A 21,394-nucleotide genomic window follows, 5' to 3' on the forward strand; every position below is an offset into this window, starting at 1 on the left:
GCTATTTATCGTTTTAACTACTTTATCTGGTGCTGGAAATGTCAGGCACTGCTGGGCACAATTCCAGCAATTAAAAATGTCTCAGAAGACAAATTTCTGCTACAACAAAACAAAGCTTTAAGGGAAATTTCTTTCTGCCACACAAAGGAAAAGTTACCACAGGCTTGGCCAAGAATAGCATTACGTTTGAAAGCACAGTAAAATGATTAGTTTTGTTTAAATAAAACTGAGTCATTATTGAAAATAGAAACACCACAGTTTTTGAGTCAATATTTCCAGATGTTACATGTAAGAAGAGCCTTTTTTGTTTACACGCAACAGATAATTAAGACAGCTGCTGCAAAGTGTGTGCAACTTGGGTTCGTCCATGACACTCCACTAACCATAAACAGTATCTTTGAGCAAAACAAGCTTGTTACCTGTACCAAAAATCAACAAGCAGAGCTGAACTGAATGGAGGGTGTGATGCTTGAAAGCGAGTATCAAAAAACCTGAGGTATGAGTCTAGTTTATGCCTCACATGCACAATTTCATTGCACAGTAGCCTGAATGGAGTGAGAGCGAGAGGTGCAGAAATGCTTATTCAATAACAGCAAGAACCTCATCACACCTCTGCCTGTGTGCTACTCGTGTAACGGAGAAATTATGGCCAAGTCACAGTTTTTTATTGGTGTTTTATATTTTGTCATGGCATAAACATTATTTGCATGCAGACAGGCCTTTTGAAAATGAGCAAAACTTGAATTGTTTTGGGATTCGATTCTTTTAAGCTGAAACATCAAGTCAGGTGGATAACATACAGGAAATGTCAAGTTGCTATGCTTGCAGAAATTCGCCGTGTGACCTTCCACTCACACTCATTTTAAGGAGCAGTGTTTCAAGTAAGACGTTAAAGTGTTGCAACAGAGTTGCAGCATCAACAGGCTCATCAGCAGACTAGTTCATATTAAACCACAGATGTTTTTAACCACTGACCAAACTCAGGATTGAAAGTTTTCTCTCTTTGTTGTTGGCAGCTGCTAATTAATTGTTAATTGGTTTGAATAGCCAGTAAATAAACTATTTAACTATTAAAATTCTTTGAAATTTGTATTTATAGTGTTGTTCATATCAGCTCTTATAGTCACAACTTTCATTTAAAAATGTCTGCAGCCAAAATTTTTGTATATAATGTTGATAAATGAGGGCCTGACACTGACGTCCGTCAGTGTTGTAATTATGCAAGTCAAGGATTAAAGGTGTGTTGTCAAATGCTATGTTAGACTAGGTCAACACACAACACAGAACGATTAAAGGTCACAGAAGTACATCACAGAAAAGTCGGTATAGGCTGCTGACAGAGTGTGTCAGGGGGTCTGGTTCTCTTGGCCAAGCTGGTGTCTCAGTTGAAGCAGTACATCTAACAAAAGCACAGCACATCACTGAAAACAGTCTTATTTTGGCTCACTGGCCCTTTATGTGCATGAAGATAAGTGACTGCTCAGATTTTTATGCCCGGGCAGGAGAAGATATCATCTTTACCAGGAGGCGTTTGTCTATACTAGCTGACTCTTTCCTATTCTAGGAGCACTGGGTTTCAGCATCCCATCAGCCCCTTGAAGAGCAGTCACACATGCCTTGACAGAGGCACTGGCAGAATCCATAGACCAGGCAAACTGTTAGGCTTGATGGCACTAAGCTTACACATACAATGCCCAGAGTCACTCTCTGGATCACCAGCAGATAGATTCCTAGAGGAAGTGAGCCAAAGTATAAGAAACCCAGCAGCCAGACCAGGATGCGTGGGACATGATTACAGAACTTGGACAGGGCATCCTGATCTGCTGGCCCATTAGAGCCTATAGATACCGAGTCCAGGCTTTGCTCAGCATAGACATCTGAGCTACCATTTTGGCTTGGGGAGTGTTGAGAGTCTCTCTGCACCTCCATTATAGTGATTACCAGGCAATTGGATGAGTCACGAGATGGACTGGAGGAGGAGAAACTTTTTGGAGTCAGGACCACTTCCCTGTTTTGATCAGAGTTCCAGGATTTGTCCCGCATTGCCAAGTGGGACATGATGTTAACATCATCGGGCAGGGCTGAAATCTCCTGCTCAGTGATCTCAGTCTGGTGTCGGCAAAAGGGGCAGGAGATGCAGTCTGCACTGTCAGCAATATCCAAGATTTTAATGAGGCAACGGGCGCAGACTCGGTGCAGGCAGTCCAAGATTTTAGGCTTTCGGTGGTGGACATTGTAGCGCTGATAACAGATTTTACATTCTAATTCCTCTGGAGGAGGAGGACAGTCCTTCTCCTCAAACTCAGTCTGAGGACAGCTCATCTTCAAGTCATGTTCTGAGGAAAAAAATATAGAGACAGATTGAGAAAAAAAAGAGAGGATCACATGTAACTTTAACTAGTATGCAAAGGAAGTAACTTTCGATGAGACTCAAACAAGAGCATGTTTGTGATTACAGTGTCTTGTATCTCTCTGCCCAACAGGAAAAGGTCAGAGCTCCTCTCTGACTGCTTTGACTCTGTGCAGCTCCTGGTGATGAAAGATTTATGATTTGGGAGTTGAATCAGGGTATTATACGAGTGCCCTTTGTGGCAAAGTAAGAGCCAGTAGTCTTATTGATAATCGGGGCGAGGTGGTACAGGGAGCTGCATTTTTGTTGATTCTTTATCATGCAGTGTTGATGCAGTTCTTAAATTCAATGACCAGCCCTTGAATCAAAGGTTTCAGTTTGTTACTTAAATTTGTTTTTGATGTATTTAGTCAGTATCTGTTGCATTATATAAATCCCTGCTAGGCATTTAATTTAGTCTGTTAAGACATGGAATGGTAGTCATTCAACTAAAAGAACTGATTTCTTTTATTTGGCATTAAATGTGTTTGCTGAATTACTCATCAGGCCATCCATTTTCTTAACTGCTTATCCAACTCGGGGTCACGGTAGGGCTGATGCCTATCACAGCTGTCATAGGGTAAGGGGTAGGGTACACTGTGGACAGGTCACAGCTCATCCTTCACACATGCGACCAGTTTAGAATCACCAGTGACCTAAAATACATGTGAAACTGGAGCACGTGGAGGAAACCCACACAGGCACACGGAAAATATGGAAACTGCAAACAGAAAGGCAAAACCAACCACAAAGGTTCAAACCAGCAGGTTAATCATGACTTAAATTTATTCTATTAATGAACATGATGCAATAGGATATTAATTGCTAGGATGTACATTACCAGTCAAAAGTTTGGACACACTGGGTGAGTGTGTCCAGACTTTTGATTGATATTGTACTGTTTGTTGTAACTAGTTTAACTAAACGTGTGTGTTCAATTATTTCTTTGTTGTAACAATTAAATGGAGCCACATTTGTAAGGAAAATGCATTTGTGGGCTGAGCAGCAGAGTTGACTGTGTGGGTTGCACCCATGAAAAACTTGCCAGATCTTCTCTGCCAGTGCCAAAAAGCTTATTCTGGTATTGACTCATGTTTTGAGGTTCTGGTACCTCAGGTGCTGACAATTTAGTTTATTATTGTCAAAGACAGAAATTGTACGCAGACTCACAATTTCCAACCCCACAAAAATTAGCATAAACAGGAAGACCTGACCATGTTATTTGTACTCTCTACAGTAGTGATGTACCAACAAAACGCCCCTGTGAAGACATATGAGGAAGGCTTGAGACACCTCAACACCTGGACTCTGCTCCAGACCTTTATTGTGAGCGAGCCCTCTTTGCTGTTGCTGATCCTGAGTGGGTTACAAGCTGTTCCTGGTTCAGGATTTTTTTATTATCATTTAAAGTGCTCAGTGATGAAATAAAATTATGTCTTGATATGATGAGTATTGCAGGAAAAATTATGTTATGGAGAAATGATGGTTATATGGTAGACTTGTTGAAACAGCACTATAATGGTAACCCAGTGGTAAAAGAAAGTACTGCAAATACAACGTGAAAAGCAATGCACTGGCCATCACTGTGAATGCTATTTCAATCTAATTCCACAGACACTGAGTTGTGATACAAAAAAAAAAAAACTGTACAACTTAACTTTTGTTATGGTCACATTTGTTTTGCATATTACAAAACACATTTGAGTCATAATGGGTTTTTTGGTGACTCATCTCCAGATGAAACTTTTTATTTTTAGCAAAGCGAAACTACCACACTGTGGATTTCTTTGGATGTCCCTGAGGGTTGTGAAATACTGTGTGTGATCACACAAAAGGGACCAAATACTTAGCAGGAGGTCTGTCATTTCCAGAACACCGTTTTATTTTGCCATATAAACTGGGAAGATACTTAACTGGAGCCTGGAGAATAAATACTTTTCTTCTTCCAGCTACAGATGCAGTAACATCAAGCATGGCCCCAGCTGCAGTCCTGGTTGTGTAAGTGTACTGATGTGCTGAGTCGTAGATGCATCCCAACAGTAATCAGCTTGTTTTGGGTTTTTTTTTTTCTTCATTCCATGCCACTGTATTGTGTATTGAATAGCCTATCTGTTTGATGGAATAATAATCTCTATACCTAAGTAGCAAGACAGGATGAGTTTGTTGGCAGAGTTCAGTCCACCTCGGACCCTTTTTACCTTGCACTTTTATACTTTCTGTTTATTAAAACTGAATGAGGTAGGAAACTCTCACTTTTTACAGGTTCCACTTGCAAAGGGGCTAATGAGCAGGCACTGTGTCAGCAGACTTAACACTAGCAACTATGGATAGACTCCTGCACTGATGATGTTGTGTCTAATAATATGTGAAGATGTTGCTCTTATCAAGCTTGAGGCTATGAAGACTCATGCTCAGCCAGTAAATGTAAGGTTTTGGGAATATTTCTCTTGCCTCTAGCATACAAATGTCGAGTGTCCTCGCTGAGGCTATTCGGTGTGGAAGAATCATACATTCTCTTACAAAATCAACCTTTTTGGAACTCTCTTGGCTTCTTAGCACTAGGATTTGTGCCACGGCCATGCAACTTAAATGTCATGTTGAGGTCAGACACAGCTGCTGTTCAAGGTCCAATAACACATTGACATTTTTCAGCCTTTTTAGAAAAGTGCTTGAGCTTGTCCTCCGGGACATGACTTCTGGTCCTTCATCGTAGGTATTTGCCCTTGAGAGGCACTTCAAATCAGGTAGTGCCCTCACCTGGAAATACTGGCCTTCATGCATGCTGTTTTTTAACACTCCATGTGTTTGGAGTCTACATCATGGTTATATTTCCCTAAAGATGGTTGATTCATATGATAAATTTTAACAGAGTTTTTGTTCTTGGCCTTTGAGCTGTGGTGAGTGACATGAGCAAACCTAAAGGTAAAGCCTGACTACCCTTACTGGCAACTTTCCCTCTACTACATCTTCAGATCGCTGTTGCTCTTCTGGCTCTACACATAGTACTCTTGCTCATCTGAGCCAGTTGTGCTGCTGGGACTGTCTCTGAATGCCTGTTTTTTTGCATTTAGAAGCATTGCTCTTCAGCTTTTTAAGGTTTCTGTAAGTCATCTTTTTGTTGCTGTTTTCTCATCAAATCAGGAAGATGATATAGTCCAAGGTGTTCCTAATTCTTCAATAAAGACTTGGATGTGTGTGAATGCAGTTAGCCATAAGCTGACCTTTAACATGCTAGCTCCCCTGAACAAAGCCCATGTGATGTCTGATTGTGCAGATGTGAGAATAGAGCAGCTAATATGCCTCCTGCATGCTCTGTCCACACAGAGTATTTCCAGTAGTGCAAGAATGTCTGTTACTTCTGTGTACTACATATAAGAAAGGACAACTGTGGAAAATATCCCAACCTGAATATCCTGAAATTATCCAAAGTGCGTGTATGAAAATTGCTGGAAATGAAGGCAAGTAATCAAAAGGATATAATCAGTTTAACTTCTCCTGTTTTAGCATCAACATGACAGACATGTAACATTTCCTAAATTACAGTGTGAAACAGTGAAATCCGCAGATGGCATTCCAGGCTTTGTTAAGGTCCAAGTTTATTTAGTTCAGTTCAAATTGAATCAGTGAGGTTTAGAAATTGCTTTTGAGAACTATAGTTACAGTTCATTCCTCTTGAATGGCAATCTCACCTCTTGCTTTACTTCTATATTTGGACATTAACAAGTCCTCCTCCTGTCATGAAAATCCTTTATAAAGAAAGGCCAGTCTTTCATTCATTCATGAAATATAGATTGAATAGGTGGATTTTGCACTGGTAATTGCCCAGTGGTCCTCTCTGTGACTTGCTGACTGTTAAATATTTAAGCCACCAGGCTGTTGCGTTAAAAGGCCTTCTCAAACATGCCAGAAAGGAGAAGAAGCTCTTGCAAGATCAATTAGGTAAGGTAGTTTTCCCCTGAAGTCCCATATGAATAATTGTTGTAAAGAGGGGGCTCCATGCTGGTATTGTGCAACATATAAAAGATCCATGTTTGTAAAAGGAATTTGAATGTTGGGGTTGCAGTTGTTTTTAAAGCCTCCTGTAGTTCTTACATCATAAACTAACTTTCATCCATTTTTACCAGAAAGCATGCATCACTGAAACCCAGCAGTGCCTTTCTCATGAACATTTTGGAGTGCTTGAAACATTAACAGTATTGTTCACATCAGCGTTTTCTTCTTTCAAGCTTATCGTCACCTCACTACTTTTAATGGCAAATCACAACTACCCCCTTTTATTATGCGTAACAGCCCCTTTACTGCCAGAAATCTGTATCCACTTTAGAGATATCAGTGGAGCTACACAGAACAAACCCCATTTTATCCACTCTTTACAAAACAATGAAGTTGTAGCTGAAATTATATGCTCAGGTCATATTTTCAAATCCACAGCTTGAAAAGACAATAATATGCATATATATTGAACTGTTGGAGAAAAAAAATGTGCTTTTGTTGGTTGAGCTAAGAACTGTGGTTTAAATAATTTGCTGAGTGTGCAGTTGTGAGGTTCCTGGTCTGTGAGGGGGAACATCCCTACTCTATGTGCAAAGCTGTTAATCACCACAACCTTCATCACCAGACAACTTGGCCCCCACAATATTGCCTATCTCATCACTTTGCAGTCCAACCAGATGAATTATACAGAGCAGCCCAGCTGTGCTGTCATCTGGGCCATCACACATTTGCACTGATCTGCTCTGGACCTACCAGGTATTTCCTTTCTGTTTGTGCTGCCAGATTCTGCATTTTTCAAGCTTATTGTTTTCAGCTAATATAACACAGCCGATATGTTAGTGCATACCCTGAAACCTAAGTGATGAGCTTCTTGGTGAATTTAGGGTCGTCTCAGTTTTCACAGAATTGCCAAATCTGTTTGCATTGCCTGCAGAAAGCATCTGTAAAGTGTTCTGATACATGCTGCAAATACAGAAACATACCAATACAGAAACACTGCGGGTAACCTCAGCTAGTGTTGCTCATATGGTGAAAATGTTACTTTTCTGTGTGTGCGCGCGCGTGTGTGTGTGTGTATGTGTGTCAGTCACCTAAATAGCCATAAGCAAATATCTTGTGGTCCTGTAAACCGTCCCAGTTGGCTGTGATCTGTCTCCCACTGAGAAGCTCAGCTTCATACTGTGGATGCAGTTGTGAACCAAGTTGGTGAAAGTGTTTGTTGAAACAATGATCACTGAGTAGAAAGTGATGGAAGGTGCCCTTTGGATAAGAGTAGTTGAGTAATTGAGGTAAATGAGATTAGATAGTGACTGCTCATATATAAGGGATTCCAAAGATAATGAAAGCGTCTCTTCTTATTAGCAGTACTTATTTAGCCCTAGTGTCACTCTGTAATAAATCAACCACTCTGGTCCACCAAATGAATATTGACCAAATGAAATCCAACCCCATCTTAGTGCATTGTGACTGACTTGTTGATTGAGTAGTGCCCCTACTGAGATCTGATTACACTGTGGAGAGCCACTCTTCTTATATCAGAATTTTCAGATACTGTAGATATAGTTGGGTCAACTCATAATTAGGGAGATAACGTTTTACCAAGAAACATGGTTTGATATGTTCTTGAGGAAGGTAGTACAGTCCGGATTACTAACCATTTCATAAGCATTCAAGAGGAAGCGTGCCCGAATCCTAAGATGCATAATTAATATAATCCTGCATACTTTCAATTTGTTGAAGGACCCTATATATTGCCAAAAGTAAACAAATGTATTCATAGAGGTGTCAAGCATTTGTGTGCTTGCTTTTTCTGTTATAAACTCTTGAGTAGGCGTACCTGCCCAACAACCTTCAGATGGTTATAGAATTCATTTAACTAAACAGAAAGCCCTTAACACACTCTGGTTAATACATGTAGATGCAACTGATAATAGAAACTAAAGGATGGGGGAATGAGCAGCAAATGCAATTCAAGTTAAGGAAAATATCAGCTGCTGCACATGAACGTGATAGCCTTTTATGCTGCCAAAAAAAAAAGAGTCTTTAGCCTTCAAATGTGCATCAACAGGCAACTGGGTTTCTTTATCATTGAAATCGACTTCACATTTAAGCGTCTGTTGGACTAGTTACTGTGTGTGAGCCAATCTACCATTCTGGTGCATTTTTACTGCATAATTAGGCCGTTATTGAGTCAGATACTAATTTCACACATGAAATTACAGCCATTTTGGTTTACCAAGAAGAATGCCAGAATCAGTCGTTTCAGCATGAGACCCATAACAACGTGCACATTATAGCCTCATTTGTCTTTGTAAGTCAGATGAGAACAGAGGGGTGAGCCACAGGACACTGGACCACTTTCTGTCTCCATTTCCTCAACATTGTGTTCTTATATCCTTGACCATGATTGTGATCGCGAATGTCTTTGTCAGACCAGCACACACATCTATCTTTGCATCCTCTATTGATGGTGTTTAGTAGCTCATCCTCAGATTTCACACAAGGTTGAAGCCAGTAACAAGTACATATTTTTAACATCAAAAACTGCTTTGAGCTACAAGTTTCATCATAAAATGGAAAAAAGACTTTAATCAGCAAGATAAAAGCTAAGCTGTATTATCACAGAGGTCTTTGCAACACTGGGCTCTAGACACTTGCGCCTTCACACCCAGCATTACACAAGTCAATACTCTGCATAGATCCTGGCAAGACAAACTGATGAAACACTGTTTACTTGCATTTATACCACAAAATACAAAGAAAATGGTATAGAGGTAAGGGGTCTTTTATACAAACCAATTCCAGTTGTTAATAAAACAGAATGTAGTGTTTTGCAGATTTTATAAATCTGTTTAATCTGAGAAAACATACCACTGGAAAATGTACCAGTGTACCAAAAATACCATTTGCATTTGCTTTTCATTGGCAGGTATTTCTTGGTTACTGGGTGGAGTTTTGATTAATGTCAGCCTTCAGTTTCAGTGAAGGCATCATACTCATTTGAGATAAAAACATTTACCTTAGGATTCCTGTCATATTCCAAACAGATGGAACTGAAATTCTTTAGCACTGTAAAATCTAAAGCATAATCATAAATAGCAGCACTTTTACTGGCAGACTTATCGTACAGCATGTACAGGATATGCCACAAAAAAGACCTTAGTGTACCTTGCTTTCCTAAACACATAAACATGTAGTCCAGTTGTTTGTGATACTGCCTTAGTCTGTGGTAAGTGGAGCGCTTACCCTCCCCATCCTCTATCCCTGTCTCCTACCTTCTTCCTTTCAGCGTGGATTGTTGATGATAGTTTTGACCTTTGTTGTCAGACTATCTGCTTGGTGATGCGTCTCTGAATTATGCCACTGATCCGAAGGATTATGATCACGCTGCTGTCGGCAGAGCTTTCATCATTGTTTATAACAATTAGGTGTAAAAACAGAGCTTTGATAAACTTTCTTTGATTTTTAAAATTGGTTTGTTTACAAAAGCAGTGAAGCATCAGCTGTTCTTTGTATTCATTTACCTTTGGCAATAAAATGTGCCAGAGCTTTGCAGGTACAGTATATTCTAGTAATCTTGAAGGTTTTGTTTTCTTGAGAGTTCTTAAATCCTAATAATTAGCATTATTTCTTGTATGCTTGATGTCATGTACTTGCACACATTGCATGTTCATTTAGTCACATCCATAGCTCTCCAATATGAAATATTTGGAAATACACCATATTTAGGTGCTTATATTACCATTAAATCAGCAGCCACCATGTAAATATCTTTGAATTATTCTAATGAATGCAGAAGCAACAATTCAGCCTGAAAAGTCTTGGAACAGAGAAACAATGCAACAATGGCAGAGGTGCTATAATCTCTCCATAGGTTAGTGCTAACAAGATGTGTAAAGAGGGATTTAACAAAAGACAAGGAAATTGGTTATAAAGTGTTTTGAAAAATGAAGTAAACAAACAAGCTGTGTTTAAAATCCTGTAAGGTAAATACATGGTGAACCATTCACACATATAATATAAGCAGTTAGGTTGTCACAGTTTTTGAATTGATTGTAGAATGAAAATGGATTTGTGCTTTAGTGTGAGGTCAAGCAATAGAGTTGCAGTACAGCTCTGATTGTAACCTGTGAATTATTGTAGGCGCATTAGCATAAACATTTTCACTCCCCTCCAAAAGTATTGGAATGAGATGTAAATACCTGGAAATAAAAGCTGAGCCTGTATCTTTAGCTTTCAGTTTAGTCTTGTCTTCTTTGTCTGGTTTGTAGTTTTACTTCCTGTCTCATTATCCTAGTTTGACCTGTTCCTTATTTCCCAGCTGTTTCCACTCCCTTGGTTAGCCCTTGGTGTGTCCAGATAGCCGTGTCTTTCAGTTGTTCTTTGTTGTGTTGTACTGTGTATCTCCCTATCTGCTTCCTTGTATGTTCTTTTTGTGCGTCCTGCGTTTTTGTTACCTTGTATTTTTGCACACTATTTTTGCCCCAGTTTTAGATTTATTTTTGGAATTCATATCATCCAAATAAATGGTTCGCTTTTTTGTTTTTAAACTCTGTTTCACCACATCTTGCATTCAGGTCCTGATTCGCTACACTTAGCAACATTATGACACTCAGGGTTTGTCATTGTGTACTGTGGCCCAGTTTCTGAGCCAGGTGTAGTTGCTTAAATACAGTAGAACCTAGCACGGTATGGTTTACTGAGCAATATTCATTCATTACACCAGGGTCGTGGGTTTGAACTAGTTTTAGTTTATGCTGAGTGGTGTTTGCAGCTTCACCCTGTCTTTGTGATGGTTTCATGGTCCTAATCAAAATGTCGAACACAAAAGTGCAACAACTTACTGTAGTTGTGAAGCAGCTGTAAAAACTATTAAGCTACGAACAAGTACAAAGTATACATTCCATGTATGTGAAAAGGATTTACATTGTAGCTTCACCTCTAAATCGTTATATGCCCAAAATGATAAAGAAGTGATAATCCATAGGAAGTGAGACAAGTGATCTAATAGAACCAAACCATCATGCTCTTTAAAGCTTGAACATGCTTCCAAAAACATGAGTCATAATAAATACTGTTATCTGTACTGTTGAATGCTGGCAAATGATTAACTCATCAGGAAAATAATTTTGTCACAGTAGCCCGTTCCAGTCCATTTCCTTTACCCCTGAAGAAAATGTTTACAATATGAAACAATACATACATCACAACCAGCATATATATATGTTTATATAGTTGTTTTGTCCAGTGCTCTGTGCTTAACTGGAAGTACTTCACACTTGGCAAAGTGGTTATCAGTGGGAATCTGAGTTTCTGTAAAAGCTCAAGGACACTGTGTAACATCAACCTCTATGGCTGGCATCCCAGAAATAAACCTTGCTTGCTCTGAGTCTGATGAATATTGCGAGATGATTCTAGGGTCAGATGAGACCAACATAAATTTGTTCAGCTCAGATGGGGTCCAGCATGCTTGCTGTGAACCCGGGCAGGAATTCTATGGTGAATGTGCAGTACAGAGGAGGGAGAGACCTGGGGCAGTGTCATCATGAAAGCCTGTGAATAAACTCAAATACTATCAATCTACAGAAAATTGACTGAAGATGGATAACAATCCAAAGCTCACTACCATAATTACACAAGAGTTAAAAAAAAACCTTAAATAAATAAATAAATTAATTAAAAAGTGTAGAAGAAAAGCTACGAGCTGGTCAATATGTTGCCTGACTAATCCAATACAAAAACCTTTGGGGTATTTTAAAGAGAACGGTAGAGCAGCACTACCCCTCCAGCAAAGAACAGCTGAAAAAATCCATTGATTGCACTGGGTTCCTACTATGGGGCCTGTACTGTTAAAATAGTTCAGCCAAGGCCACGATAAAGAAAAATATTTCCATCAATAGTAATGTGTATTTGACAGTATGGTTCTGTTCTGGGACTTTCCATGTGCACACAAAGGCAAAGCATTGCATGCGTCAATGACAACAGATCTAACATTAAGCCAGAGGCAGCATGAAAAAAAGTAGCTGGGTTGCAAAGTGTCTTGCAGATCTGCAGCAGCTACATGGAGACTAAATGAACCCTAAATGAGATTTACCAAGGAGCCTAGAAGGATATAGAATAGAATAGAATAGAATAGAATACAATAGAATACATTTATTGTCATCATACAAGATGTACAATGAGATTGGAGAGCTGAGCCCTCAGCTGACATGGACTGGGATTGGGCCTGACTTGGTGACCTGCTGGAATGGTATGCACAATTAAATACCAAATGCTCAATACTAGAACTTTTTATATATAAGAACACTGATCAGTTAAAATATAAATATAATTTTGAACCATTTGACGCTCAAGTGATTTTTGCATAGGAGTGTATATTCACTGGCAAAATTTTGCTTCACTGCATACCTTTAGCAATCAAACGAGCACCAACCAGTCACTTTGTACAGTACATTACTTTTACTTTACTTTGCTCCCATCCAGTGAATCCAAGTATTTCTATTAGATGCACTGAGATGGATTTGAAGTGTGGTCATCTGTTCATGCAGAATGCTCTGCATGGATCTGCTTCATTACTTCTGCTGGTGTTCTCTTTTGCTAATGACAGAAGATGACTAATTTGAGCTGAAAAGGTTAATTTGTTTACATATGCAGCGATGCTTTATAAATGGTTGGGTGAAATTATTGCTGAATTGAATTTAAACAGCATTTGATTTTGTGATTTAATGGATTTGATTAAAGGGCAAAGCATTGTTATTGAGGTTCTAAGGTGTTAATGAAAATAATATTGAGTTGTACCTGAAAAACAAGGATGGTGTACTCCGAAGCCTTTAACTGTGTTGCTGGCTGCAGCACAAATTTTATTTCAACATAAAGGAGAACATATGGCAGCGCAGATACAGTGCATGGTTGGTTTTGAACAGGTGGTAAGACTCAAAGGATGAATTTTAGCTGGTTTTGTATGGGTACAAATAAAAGAACCAAGTGATGGCTGTTCTAGAGAATCCATCCATAGGCTAGGTTGCCCAAGTGGGACGTTATTGTTATCAAATCTTACTCTGGATTTCAAATGCACCCGTGAAAATCCATTTAACCTGAGTTGAAATGTATATTCGGTTATTTTGAGCGTGATAGCTAAGCACACCATTTAACAGTAGGCTCTGCTCTCATCTTAGAGGAACAAAGTAGCCCAGTGCTAGCTTGCAAACAGGGATCAGACTGATAGCAAATCGAATCTCGTTCTCTGCATTCTGCACTATGTGCTCCATGATCACTGCGGTTCAACCCCTCTGTGAACATCTCCAGTGGGAAATGTCTGATTGTCCAACGGTCATGCTGATCAGCAGTATCCAGCTATGTGGGATGCACTCCTGACTGATTTATAATAGGTTGTTTCAAAATGGAAACACACCTGGCCACAGTGACCTGACAACATGTGATTAGTCTGATTAAGGTGGACAGTCAGACATCTGATCTTACACACATCAGGCTACAATAACATTTGATATAATTCATGTTTATGTTGAGGCTGTTTGTTGTAATTTAGTGCGGGGTGGAGATATTGTTGTGCACAGATGTGGAGCTCCTTATGTGATGCTTTCCATTAGCACATTATTTTTGAGATTTTTGGGGGAGGTAATACATTTCTCTCTCAATGTCAAGATGATAATAAAACCATTCACTGCCCTCAACCACCCCATCCCCTAACTCCAATCCCTCTTAATGAATTACAATTAGAGAAACCTATGTGAAGAAAATATACTGGATTTTTAGTATTTCTGTTGTTACTGTGTGGAGAAGGTCAACAGCCCCTGGGGTACAGCTAGAATAGGATCTATATTGGCTTTGTGTTGCTCAGCTCAGCTTGCTGTGAGGGCTAAATGTCACCGGTTGAGCTGGGCTGATGGCTGACTCCCTGGAGAGTTGGAGACATTTTGATTTGACAACATATAATACCGATTCTATTCATCACTGGGCTCAGCTGGGAATTGGTGTGCCAGCTGGGCAGAGACAGAGGCCACATTTAGGGCCGAGGCTCCTAACTGGCTAAGTGGCCAACATGTGAGGAGGCAAGACAAGAGTCAGATAAGTTTAAGATTAATATTTAGATTCTGCTTGTCGAGCAGGGATTTGGAGCCACCCTGCTGAGAGAAGGTCGGTGTCCCGCTGCTTTTGTGCTCTCAACGTTTGTTGATTACATCTTGAATGTTTCTGGCATGTTCTGCTTTTTATCAAACGTGTTTGCATGTGTTTGACTTCTCTCTGAGTGTGCACTGTAAATACACCCTGTGGACTCCACATTGTCTGGCCTTTCTTTTTCTATCTGTCCAAGGACAATGCAAGAATGCATTAAAAAAAAACATTATTGTACTATGTTAATTATTTTGGTAATCTTAGGGCATAATGAATATTTTAGTCAATGCATCTTAAGTGAGCTGGTTTATTAGCTACTGTTCAGTGGGGATTGATTAGGTTCTGTGTGGGTTTCTCAGACATTAAAAGAATAATTGTTTTCCTTTTTTTTACGAGTGTTTGTTTTTGTAAGAACAACGTTGATTTTAAGTCATTCCTGTTCCACGAGGAATAAAGAAAAAACAGGCAGACAACCACAGGGTGGTTGATGATGACATACCCATTAATAACCACATACATGTTCTCCTGCAGGAAGCAGTCAGCTTTGTTGGATTAAGTGGGCATGCCTATGGTGGTATTACAGGTGAAGTCTGTGCAAAATTGAACAGAGTTGTGCCTCCTGTATATATGTCATAATCCTCATGAATTTTGCTTTAGCTGTGTTTAGATTATTATTATTAATTGTGCTTCTCCATCTTACAAAAACACAGTTTGCAGTTTGTGCCGTCTTGCATACACATCATTGTAGAAACAGAGCAGCCTGGTCGGCATATCTTGCAGTCAGCAAGCCTAACAGATACCTCGAGTGAAAAACACAACCTGTGAATCTTTACAATTCCTGAGCAGATAATGCACTAAATATATGGATTGCTTAAAACTATCATTGCTTGCATGATAAAGATAAAAAGGGAACAAAAAATTAAAAATGTTTAATGAGAGAGATGCTGTCAGATGTATGCTGTCATCTGAACATAATTGTCATACATTGAAACACCAAGACTGGTATCTCTCACAATAAATAACAGTAATTGTCACAGTGTAATTATGGCTGGTTTATCATAGTGAGCCAGTCTTAAAAATAAAGTCAAAATGATTTAGGTTTTGTATTGTACCAGTCTGAAATTGAAAACGCAGTAGAGGATGGATGGCTGGGTGGGAGGATGGGGGTTGGATGGATAATAACATATTTGTCTTGGTAAGGCAAAAATATCTTCAATGTTTTGGTCTAAGAGCTATGTTTTAAATCAAGAGCCTGGACTGGCTTTAGAAAAATGAGTGGAAAATACATATAATTTATTATATGTGTCTATTACAGGGTAGAATGCTGCATAATGAATCTGCTGTCTAAAACATGAAGAACACATTTTATCTCGATACTATTTCTGTTAACTCAGAATTATTTACTAGTTCATGTTCAAGATGGCGTTGGTGTTATATAGTTATACATTTTAACTGTACATATAATATGCTATGGATAGTTTTTATTTACTTCTGTGTTGACTTAATTTCCTGTAACAATTTTTGGTATTTTAGAAGTATAAAATTAACCGATTGCAAAAGAGATATTATCTGACCTTTGCCGACATAGCAGCAGAAACAGTGTATGGAAATTAAGTTGCACTTAACTGAACCTATTTTACACACACATCAATTTCCAGCCTTGAAAAATTTGATGTAGTATGTGGTATCCCTGGATTAGTTCACATTATAGGCCCATTATACTCACTATTCTTGCCCTTGCATGCCAAAATTGACATTAATTCTGCTGGTGCAAGCATGGTGTTTAGCATGGGTGCTGTGGCCCATGTCAATTTTTATCACCATTTTAATGATATATCAATATTGTTCTTCTTCTCCTCCTGTAACGGTGTTGATGTGGAGGTTTTGTCTGACTGGCGACACCTGTCATTCAGGAGAATACCGCAGCGCTCTTCGGCGCTGGTATAAATAGTACAGAGCGGTGGTGACGTCACTGTGCGTGAAACATGACCAGCACGGGGGCTATAATAGCCAGGAGTGGCCGATACAGCCTCAAAATTATGCCACAATATTTCAAGGAAAAAAAAATACTGAAAAATGTTTGATCGATGATTGCAGCTCACAGGCAGCAGCATTTATTGATGCAAACAAATGACGGGCCTTTTCCATCTTTACTTTCCACTGAGCTGCTGTCATTGGTGAGAGACTACCTAAGTCAAAGTGTGAATCTATCAGCATAATGAAGCAGCAGCTGCAGCAGAGTTAGACTGAAATATCAGTGACACAGTATTATATACAGTGACAGCACAAGTCAAATGTAAGCACAAAAATAGCCTAGGTAGTGTTTTTCCTGGAAATTTTAAGTAAAAGTTAACATTTTAGTTTAATAATAACTAAAGTGACTTAACCTTGTAGCTCAGATAATAAACACTGAAACTGAAATATATCTTCTACCTGTGATACTGTATCGTGTTGGGTCAAACTTTTAATCAGCTCCTTTGCTGCCATGTAACCACATCAGTAATTCCCATCCACCGTTTGTTCCATGTGCAGCCTGCAAGTGCTCCAGCAGTGCTCAGCTAGATAGTTTTTCTTTTTAGGCCCCGCATCACCAGCTGCTAGTGTCTTCTGGGCCTTCATAGCTGGAATGTACTCAACAGTGTGTTTTTGCCTCAAGCGGTGAAACAAGTTTGTCGTTTCCACCTTCAGCAGGAACGGTTTTCTTGCATGTTTTGCAAACTGCTGTGTTTGTTGGAGGCTGTTGACGTGGCTTCATTTTTAGGCATTAAATAGTCATTGGAGGCTCACACACTGCTCTCGTTCTCTGACACGTCTGCACTTGAGGCGCGCTGGCAAATATAAATGCACATTGTCACTATATCATTGGTACGATCACAGATAAGGTTCATATCTCATCATAAGGCACAGCCCTACTTCACAAAGTAATCATGTCATAATAAGCTGTTGATTTTCTTTGAATTTCCCACTTGTTTGTTTTGTCACAGATTTAAGCTGTGGCTATAATGTAGTACAGACTTCCACATGTAGTAATATGAACACATTATTATTCACATTTAAATCAAGGCCTATTTTAGCAAATATAATTTATTTTCAGTTTCTTAGAAATGACAAAACTGTTTGCCACACACATATGAAATCATAGAAAGTGTTGCTTTGAGGCCACTGAGGAGACAAAGTTGTCCAGCATACATACTTTACAGCGACAGGACCACAGTTATTAAGGTGACAAAAACTACTTTGCATTTTGTTTTCATAAGAAACAATTTTTTTTTTTCACATGTAGAGCTACTTATTACATGTGAATCCTGCTTTCTCACGGATTCTGATTTCTAGCCTAAGGAAAAAGCATTTAACATCTGGTATTGCTTATCTGAAAACAGTTGAAGAGAGGCCTAATTTGAAGTAGTTTGAAGGTATTTTCACTTTTGCATCAGTCTGTAATAATCAGGAGTAGTTAGGGTCAGACATGGTTTGTGAGTAACTCATGTTTGGAGAATTGCAACCCACTGTCCTCTAACCAGGTACCATAACTGCTAGATTTAAAAGAAGAAGAAGAAAAAAGAGGTGTAAGGCTTTAGAAGTACAGCCTTGTATATAGCTAAAAATTCATCATCTGTATTATAACATTAAGCAATTTGCCTAACTGCTTCTCTGAAGAAGGTCTTACGATCAAATCCAGGCATGCCAGCTACTCAGTAAGCCATTAATATGTAAAATGAAAGGGTAAAAGAAGCATGTTTGTTTTACCCAAGCAGCCAGTATGATGAGACTCTATGCACACGCACAAATGCACAGGCTGAGAGATGGGGAGTACCACACACACACACACACACACACACACACACACACAGCCACACACTGTCTGTCCTTATTCAGACCTTGTTTTTCTCATTTCTAAGTTGTCTCTGCCTGCAGTGCCCAGAGCAGCAACACACATTATTTCTACCATCATTGTGTCTTTTTGTACATTTGTATTTTTCTCTGCCACTCAGTTTTTCTTACAGTCTTGTCTTTGGTAGATTATTTCTTGACTTTATCAGAGATAAAGCAGTCCACAGTAAAAATGAACCTGCTTCCACTTGTAGGAGTGTGTGTGCGGCACTATGAGCTGTTGTTATGAACTGCCAGCAGACTAACAGCTGCTCATCTGTAGACACAACGACTGAAGTAAAACTTTATAACAAACTGTTATTTCTCGGACACACACAGAGAAATACACACCCACAAAACAAATAAGCACCACATGCAGCAGAAGTACAGATGGATTCACACCATCCTCTCCACAAAATCTGCTGGTTTGTGTGTGTGTCTGTGTCTGTTGTTGTTCCTCACCTTGTCCCAGTGTGTGAGACACCCCCTCCTCAACTCCACTTGTCTCTGCTTCGCTGTCCTTCATGTAAATCCACCTCTCTCATAGCAACACTCCACCTCATTCCTCTGTGTCTGAGTGCTGCTCATGTGTATGTGCAGGTGTACCGGAGCCAGGCGTCAACCAGACTGGCAGCATTGGAGGAGGCAGCGGAGGGGAGGACGGCGTCTTACCAGAGGGAGATCCTTCACCTGCAGAGGCTGCTGAGAGAAAGACAGGAGGCTGAGGAGAAAGTGCTGCAGTCCAAACGGTAGGAGGGGTGCAAGGAGAGAGAGAGCGAGAGAGAGGGGGAGGAGGAGAAATGTTAGAAGGAAAGAGGGCAGGAAACGGGAGGAGGAAAGGGAGAGAATGTATGAATGGGAGGAGGAGGAGGAGGAAGAGACGATATGTGCGTGTGTGGTTAGGACAAAGGAGTGAGGACAGGGAGAGGCACCAGTGTGTATGCAGGTGCTCGTGTAGGCAGAGATGGAAGGCGTGCGCAGACAAACAGGTCACTTTAAGTTTTTCAAGTATCCACAGAGGCTGGGCCATAAATAAGAAAGAAAATTCTTTTATTTAGCAGCTACATCAACAGGTTTATTCTTCAGCTGTGAAATTCTCTGTTCAGCGCATACACCTCTTAACTTGAATGATGATGAGATATGAAGCTGTTTAAAGTAGGCTTATTTTTATATGTTGTTTTGCAAGTATGGTGTGTTTGCTCAACAGATGTTTTCTAAATTGCTTGTGGATTTTATTTCACAAGAGACTGTAACCAAAAGTCCATGTCTTTGCAGACTGTGTGTGTGTGTGTGTGTGTGTGTGTGTGTGTGTGTGTGTGTGTGTGTGTGTGTGTGTGTGTAAACGGCAGCAACACAAAGAGCAGAGGTGGTGGCGACGCCCATCAGGCCCAATGTCCCTTTTATTAAGTCAAATCTGTATTCACTCAGTTGTGCCAGATCAAACATATAAATCATTTAGACACACGCACACACACACACACACACACACACACACACACACACACACACACACACACACACACACACACACACACACACACACACACCATGTATCACAGCAGATAATAAATATCACTTTTCTCAAACATCAGCATCCTGTGTCACTGTATTTCTCTGTATTCTGCACAGTTTATGTATGTGTATACTGTATTTTTATTTTTATATAGATATCTGCTGACATCCCTGTAAACTGGTGGGAACAGCAGCAGATCACAAAGCTCCATCCTAAAATCCTCCCTTCACAAAAATGAGTTAGCCCCCCCCCCCCGGACAGGCCATTTCTCCCAGCCCCACAGTTCTCACAGATGCAGGACTTCAGTAAACCAGTAAATATGCTGGTATAAACATGCTTTTTGTTCTGTATACAGTGAATATTTCCTGCATACAGTATAGGACTTTTATTCTTTTGGACTACTTTAGTATGACACTCAGTGAACACTGACTGTTGTGCTTTGATGCTCCTGAAACAATCTATCGCTTCCCCTTTAGTCGCCTGTTAGTCTGTTTTTAGCTCAGTCTCTGGGCCAGCTGCCTGCTGCTATCAAATGAAAGCAAGCTAATCAGATTGTTAGAAGATCCTGTCCTGGTCTGCCCTGAGGGCATCTTAATGACAAATCACCCACGTTATCACAGGCATCACTAACCTACTAGCTTTACCACACCACAAACCGCTGTACCGCCGGCTCTGAATAACTGCAGTTACCCATGAAGCAGCTTTACCCAGTCATCAGAGCGCATGTGGTTGAATCTATGAATGACCTCCAAGTGATGGCAGCAAGAGAAGAGTAAATTTAGAATAAAGAATAAAGCTCTTAAGGATTTTTTTTTTGTGATACGAGGGGCATCTTCTTCTCCACTCGGGCATTAGGATATGATTTAAATAGCGATTGACTGGGCTGAACACAAACTTCTCAGAATTGAACAGAAGAAAATCTATCTCTGCCTCATTCGTTTCTCTCTGATTCACTGCTTTGTATTCTGCCCATGATACAGCAGCAGAGATGCTGATAGGTTGTGATTACCGCCTGCATGCTGAGTTCTGCGTAGCCTCCAGGGAAGCTGCATTGCCTGAGACTTCCAGGAGCTCAGGAGGGGATTGAGTCTTCAGATCACTTTTTTCCCCCTCTAAATGCAGTCCTGTCTTTGCCATACCCAGCCACAAAACACCCAGAAGAGCAGTCTTTAAAGAGGTAGCTTAAGTTTGTACAGTATTTTCCTCCTTTCCTCAGTTTTTGTTTGATTTCTTTCTGCAGTCTTCTAACTAAGACCTGAATACATAATTATGGTGTCTGTTGATAATACGTTTTTTTTTTTTGAGTGGGTGGATTTGAGCTCAGTGAGGGGTAATTGTTTGGAATTGATGCAATAGATTAAGAACTGTTTGTGAGTGGCTTTACGCTGAGCTGGATGTCGTATGTTATGCTGTAAAATAGCCATAAATCATAAATTAAGTTTCAGAGTTGCTTTAACTTTCGGTTCAGGTGAAATACAACAGCTGTTCTGAATTCA

General features: G+C 39.8%; 2 protein-coding genes across 2 annotated transcripts in view; one reads left to right on the top strand and one right to left on the bottom strand.

The window, feature by feature from the left end:
• cep89 (centrosomal protein 89) overlaps window positions 1–21,394 on the top strand; it is a 54,950-nt gene that overhangs the window by 26,223 nt on the left and 7,333 nt on the right. Inside the window, exon 17 of the mRNA XM_030725699.1 lies at window positions 18,986–19,134. Coding sequence (XP_030581559.1) covers window positions 18,986–19,134 — 149 coding nt within the window. The remainder of the gene's footprint in view (window positions 1–18,985; window positions 19,135–21,394) is intronic.
• LOC115777740 (E3 ubiquitin-protein ligase RNF182) lies at window positions 1,096–19,086 on the bottom strand. Its single transcript, XM_030725711.1, has 2 exons — window positions 18,848–19,086; window positions 1,096–2,336 (listed from the first exon to the last, which is right to left on the bottom strand). The coding sequence occupies exons 1-2, from the start codon at window positions 18,909–18,911 to the stop codon at window positions 1,588–1,590; spliced, it is 813 nt and encodes a 270-aa protein (XP_030581571.1). The 5' UTR covers window positions 18,912–19,086; the 3' UTR covers window positions 1,096–1,587.

This window comes from Archocentrus centrarchus, chromosome 3 (genome assembly GCF_007364275.1).
Source record: "Archocentrus centrarchus isolate MPI-CPG fArcCen1 chromosome 3, fArcCen1, whole genome shotgun sequence".
NCBI classification, from domain to species: domain Eukaryota; kingdom Metazoa; phylum Chordata; class Actinopteri; order Cichliformes; family Cichlidae; genus Archocentrus; species Archocentrus centrarchus.

Bases quoted from the DNA above. Each gene is read 5' to 3' on its own strand.
- LOC115777740 (XM_030725711.1), bottom strand. From the start codon at position 18,911: ATGAAGGACAGCGAAGCAGAGACAAGTGGAGTTGAGGAGGGGGTGTCT. The intron at 2,337-18,847 runs GTGAGGAACAAC...TTTTTTCCTCAG, and splicing joins GTCTCACACACTGGGACAAG to AACATGACTTGAAGATGAGC.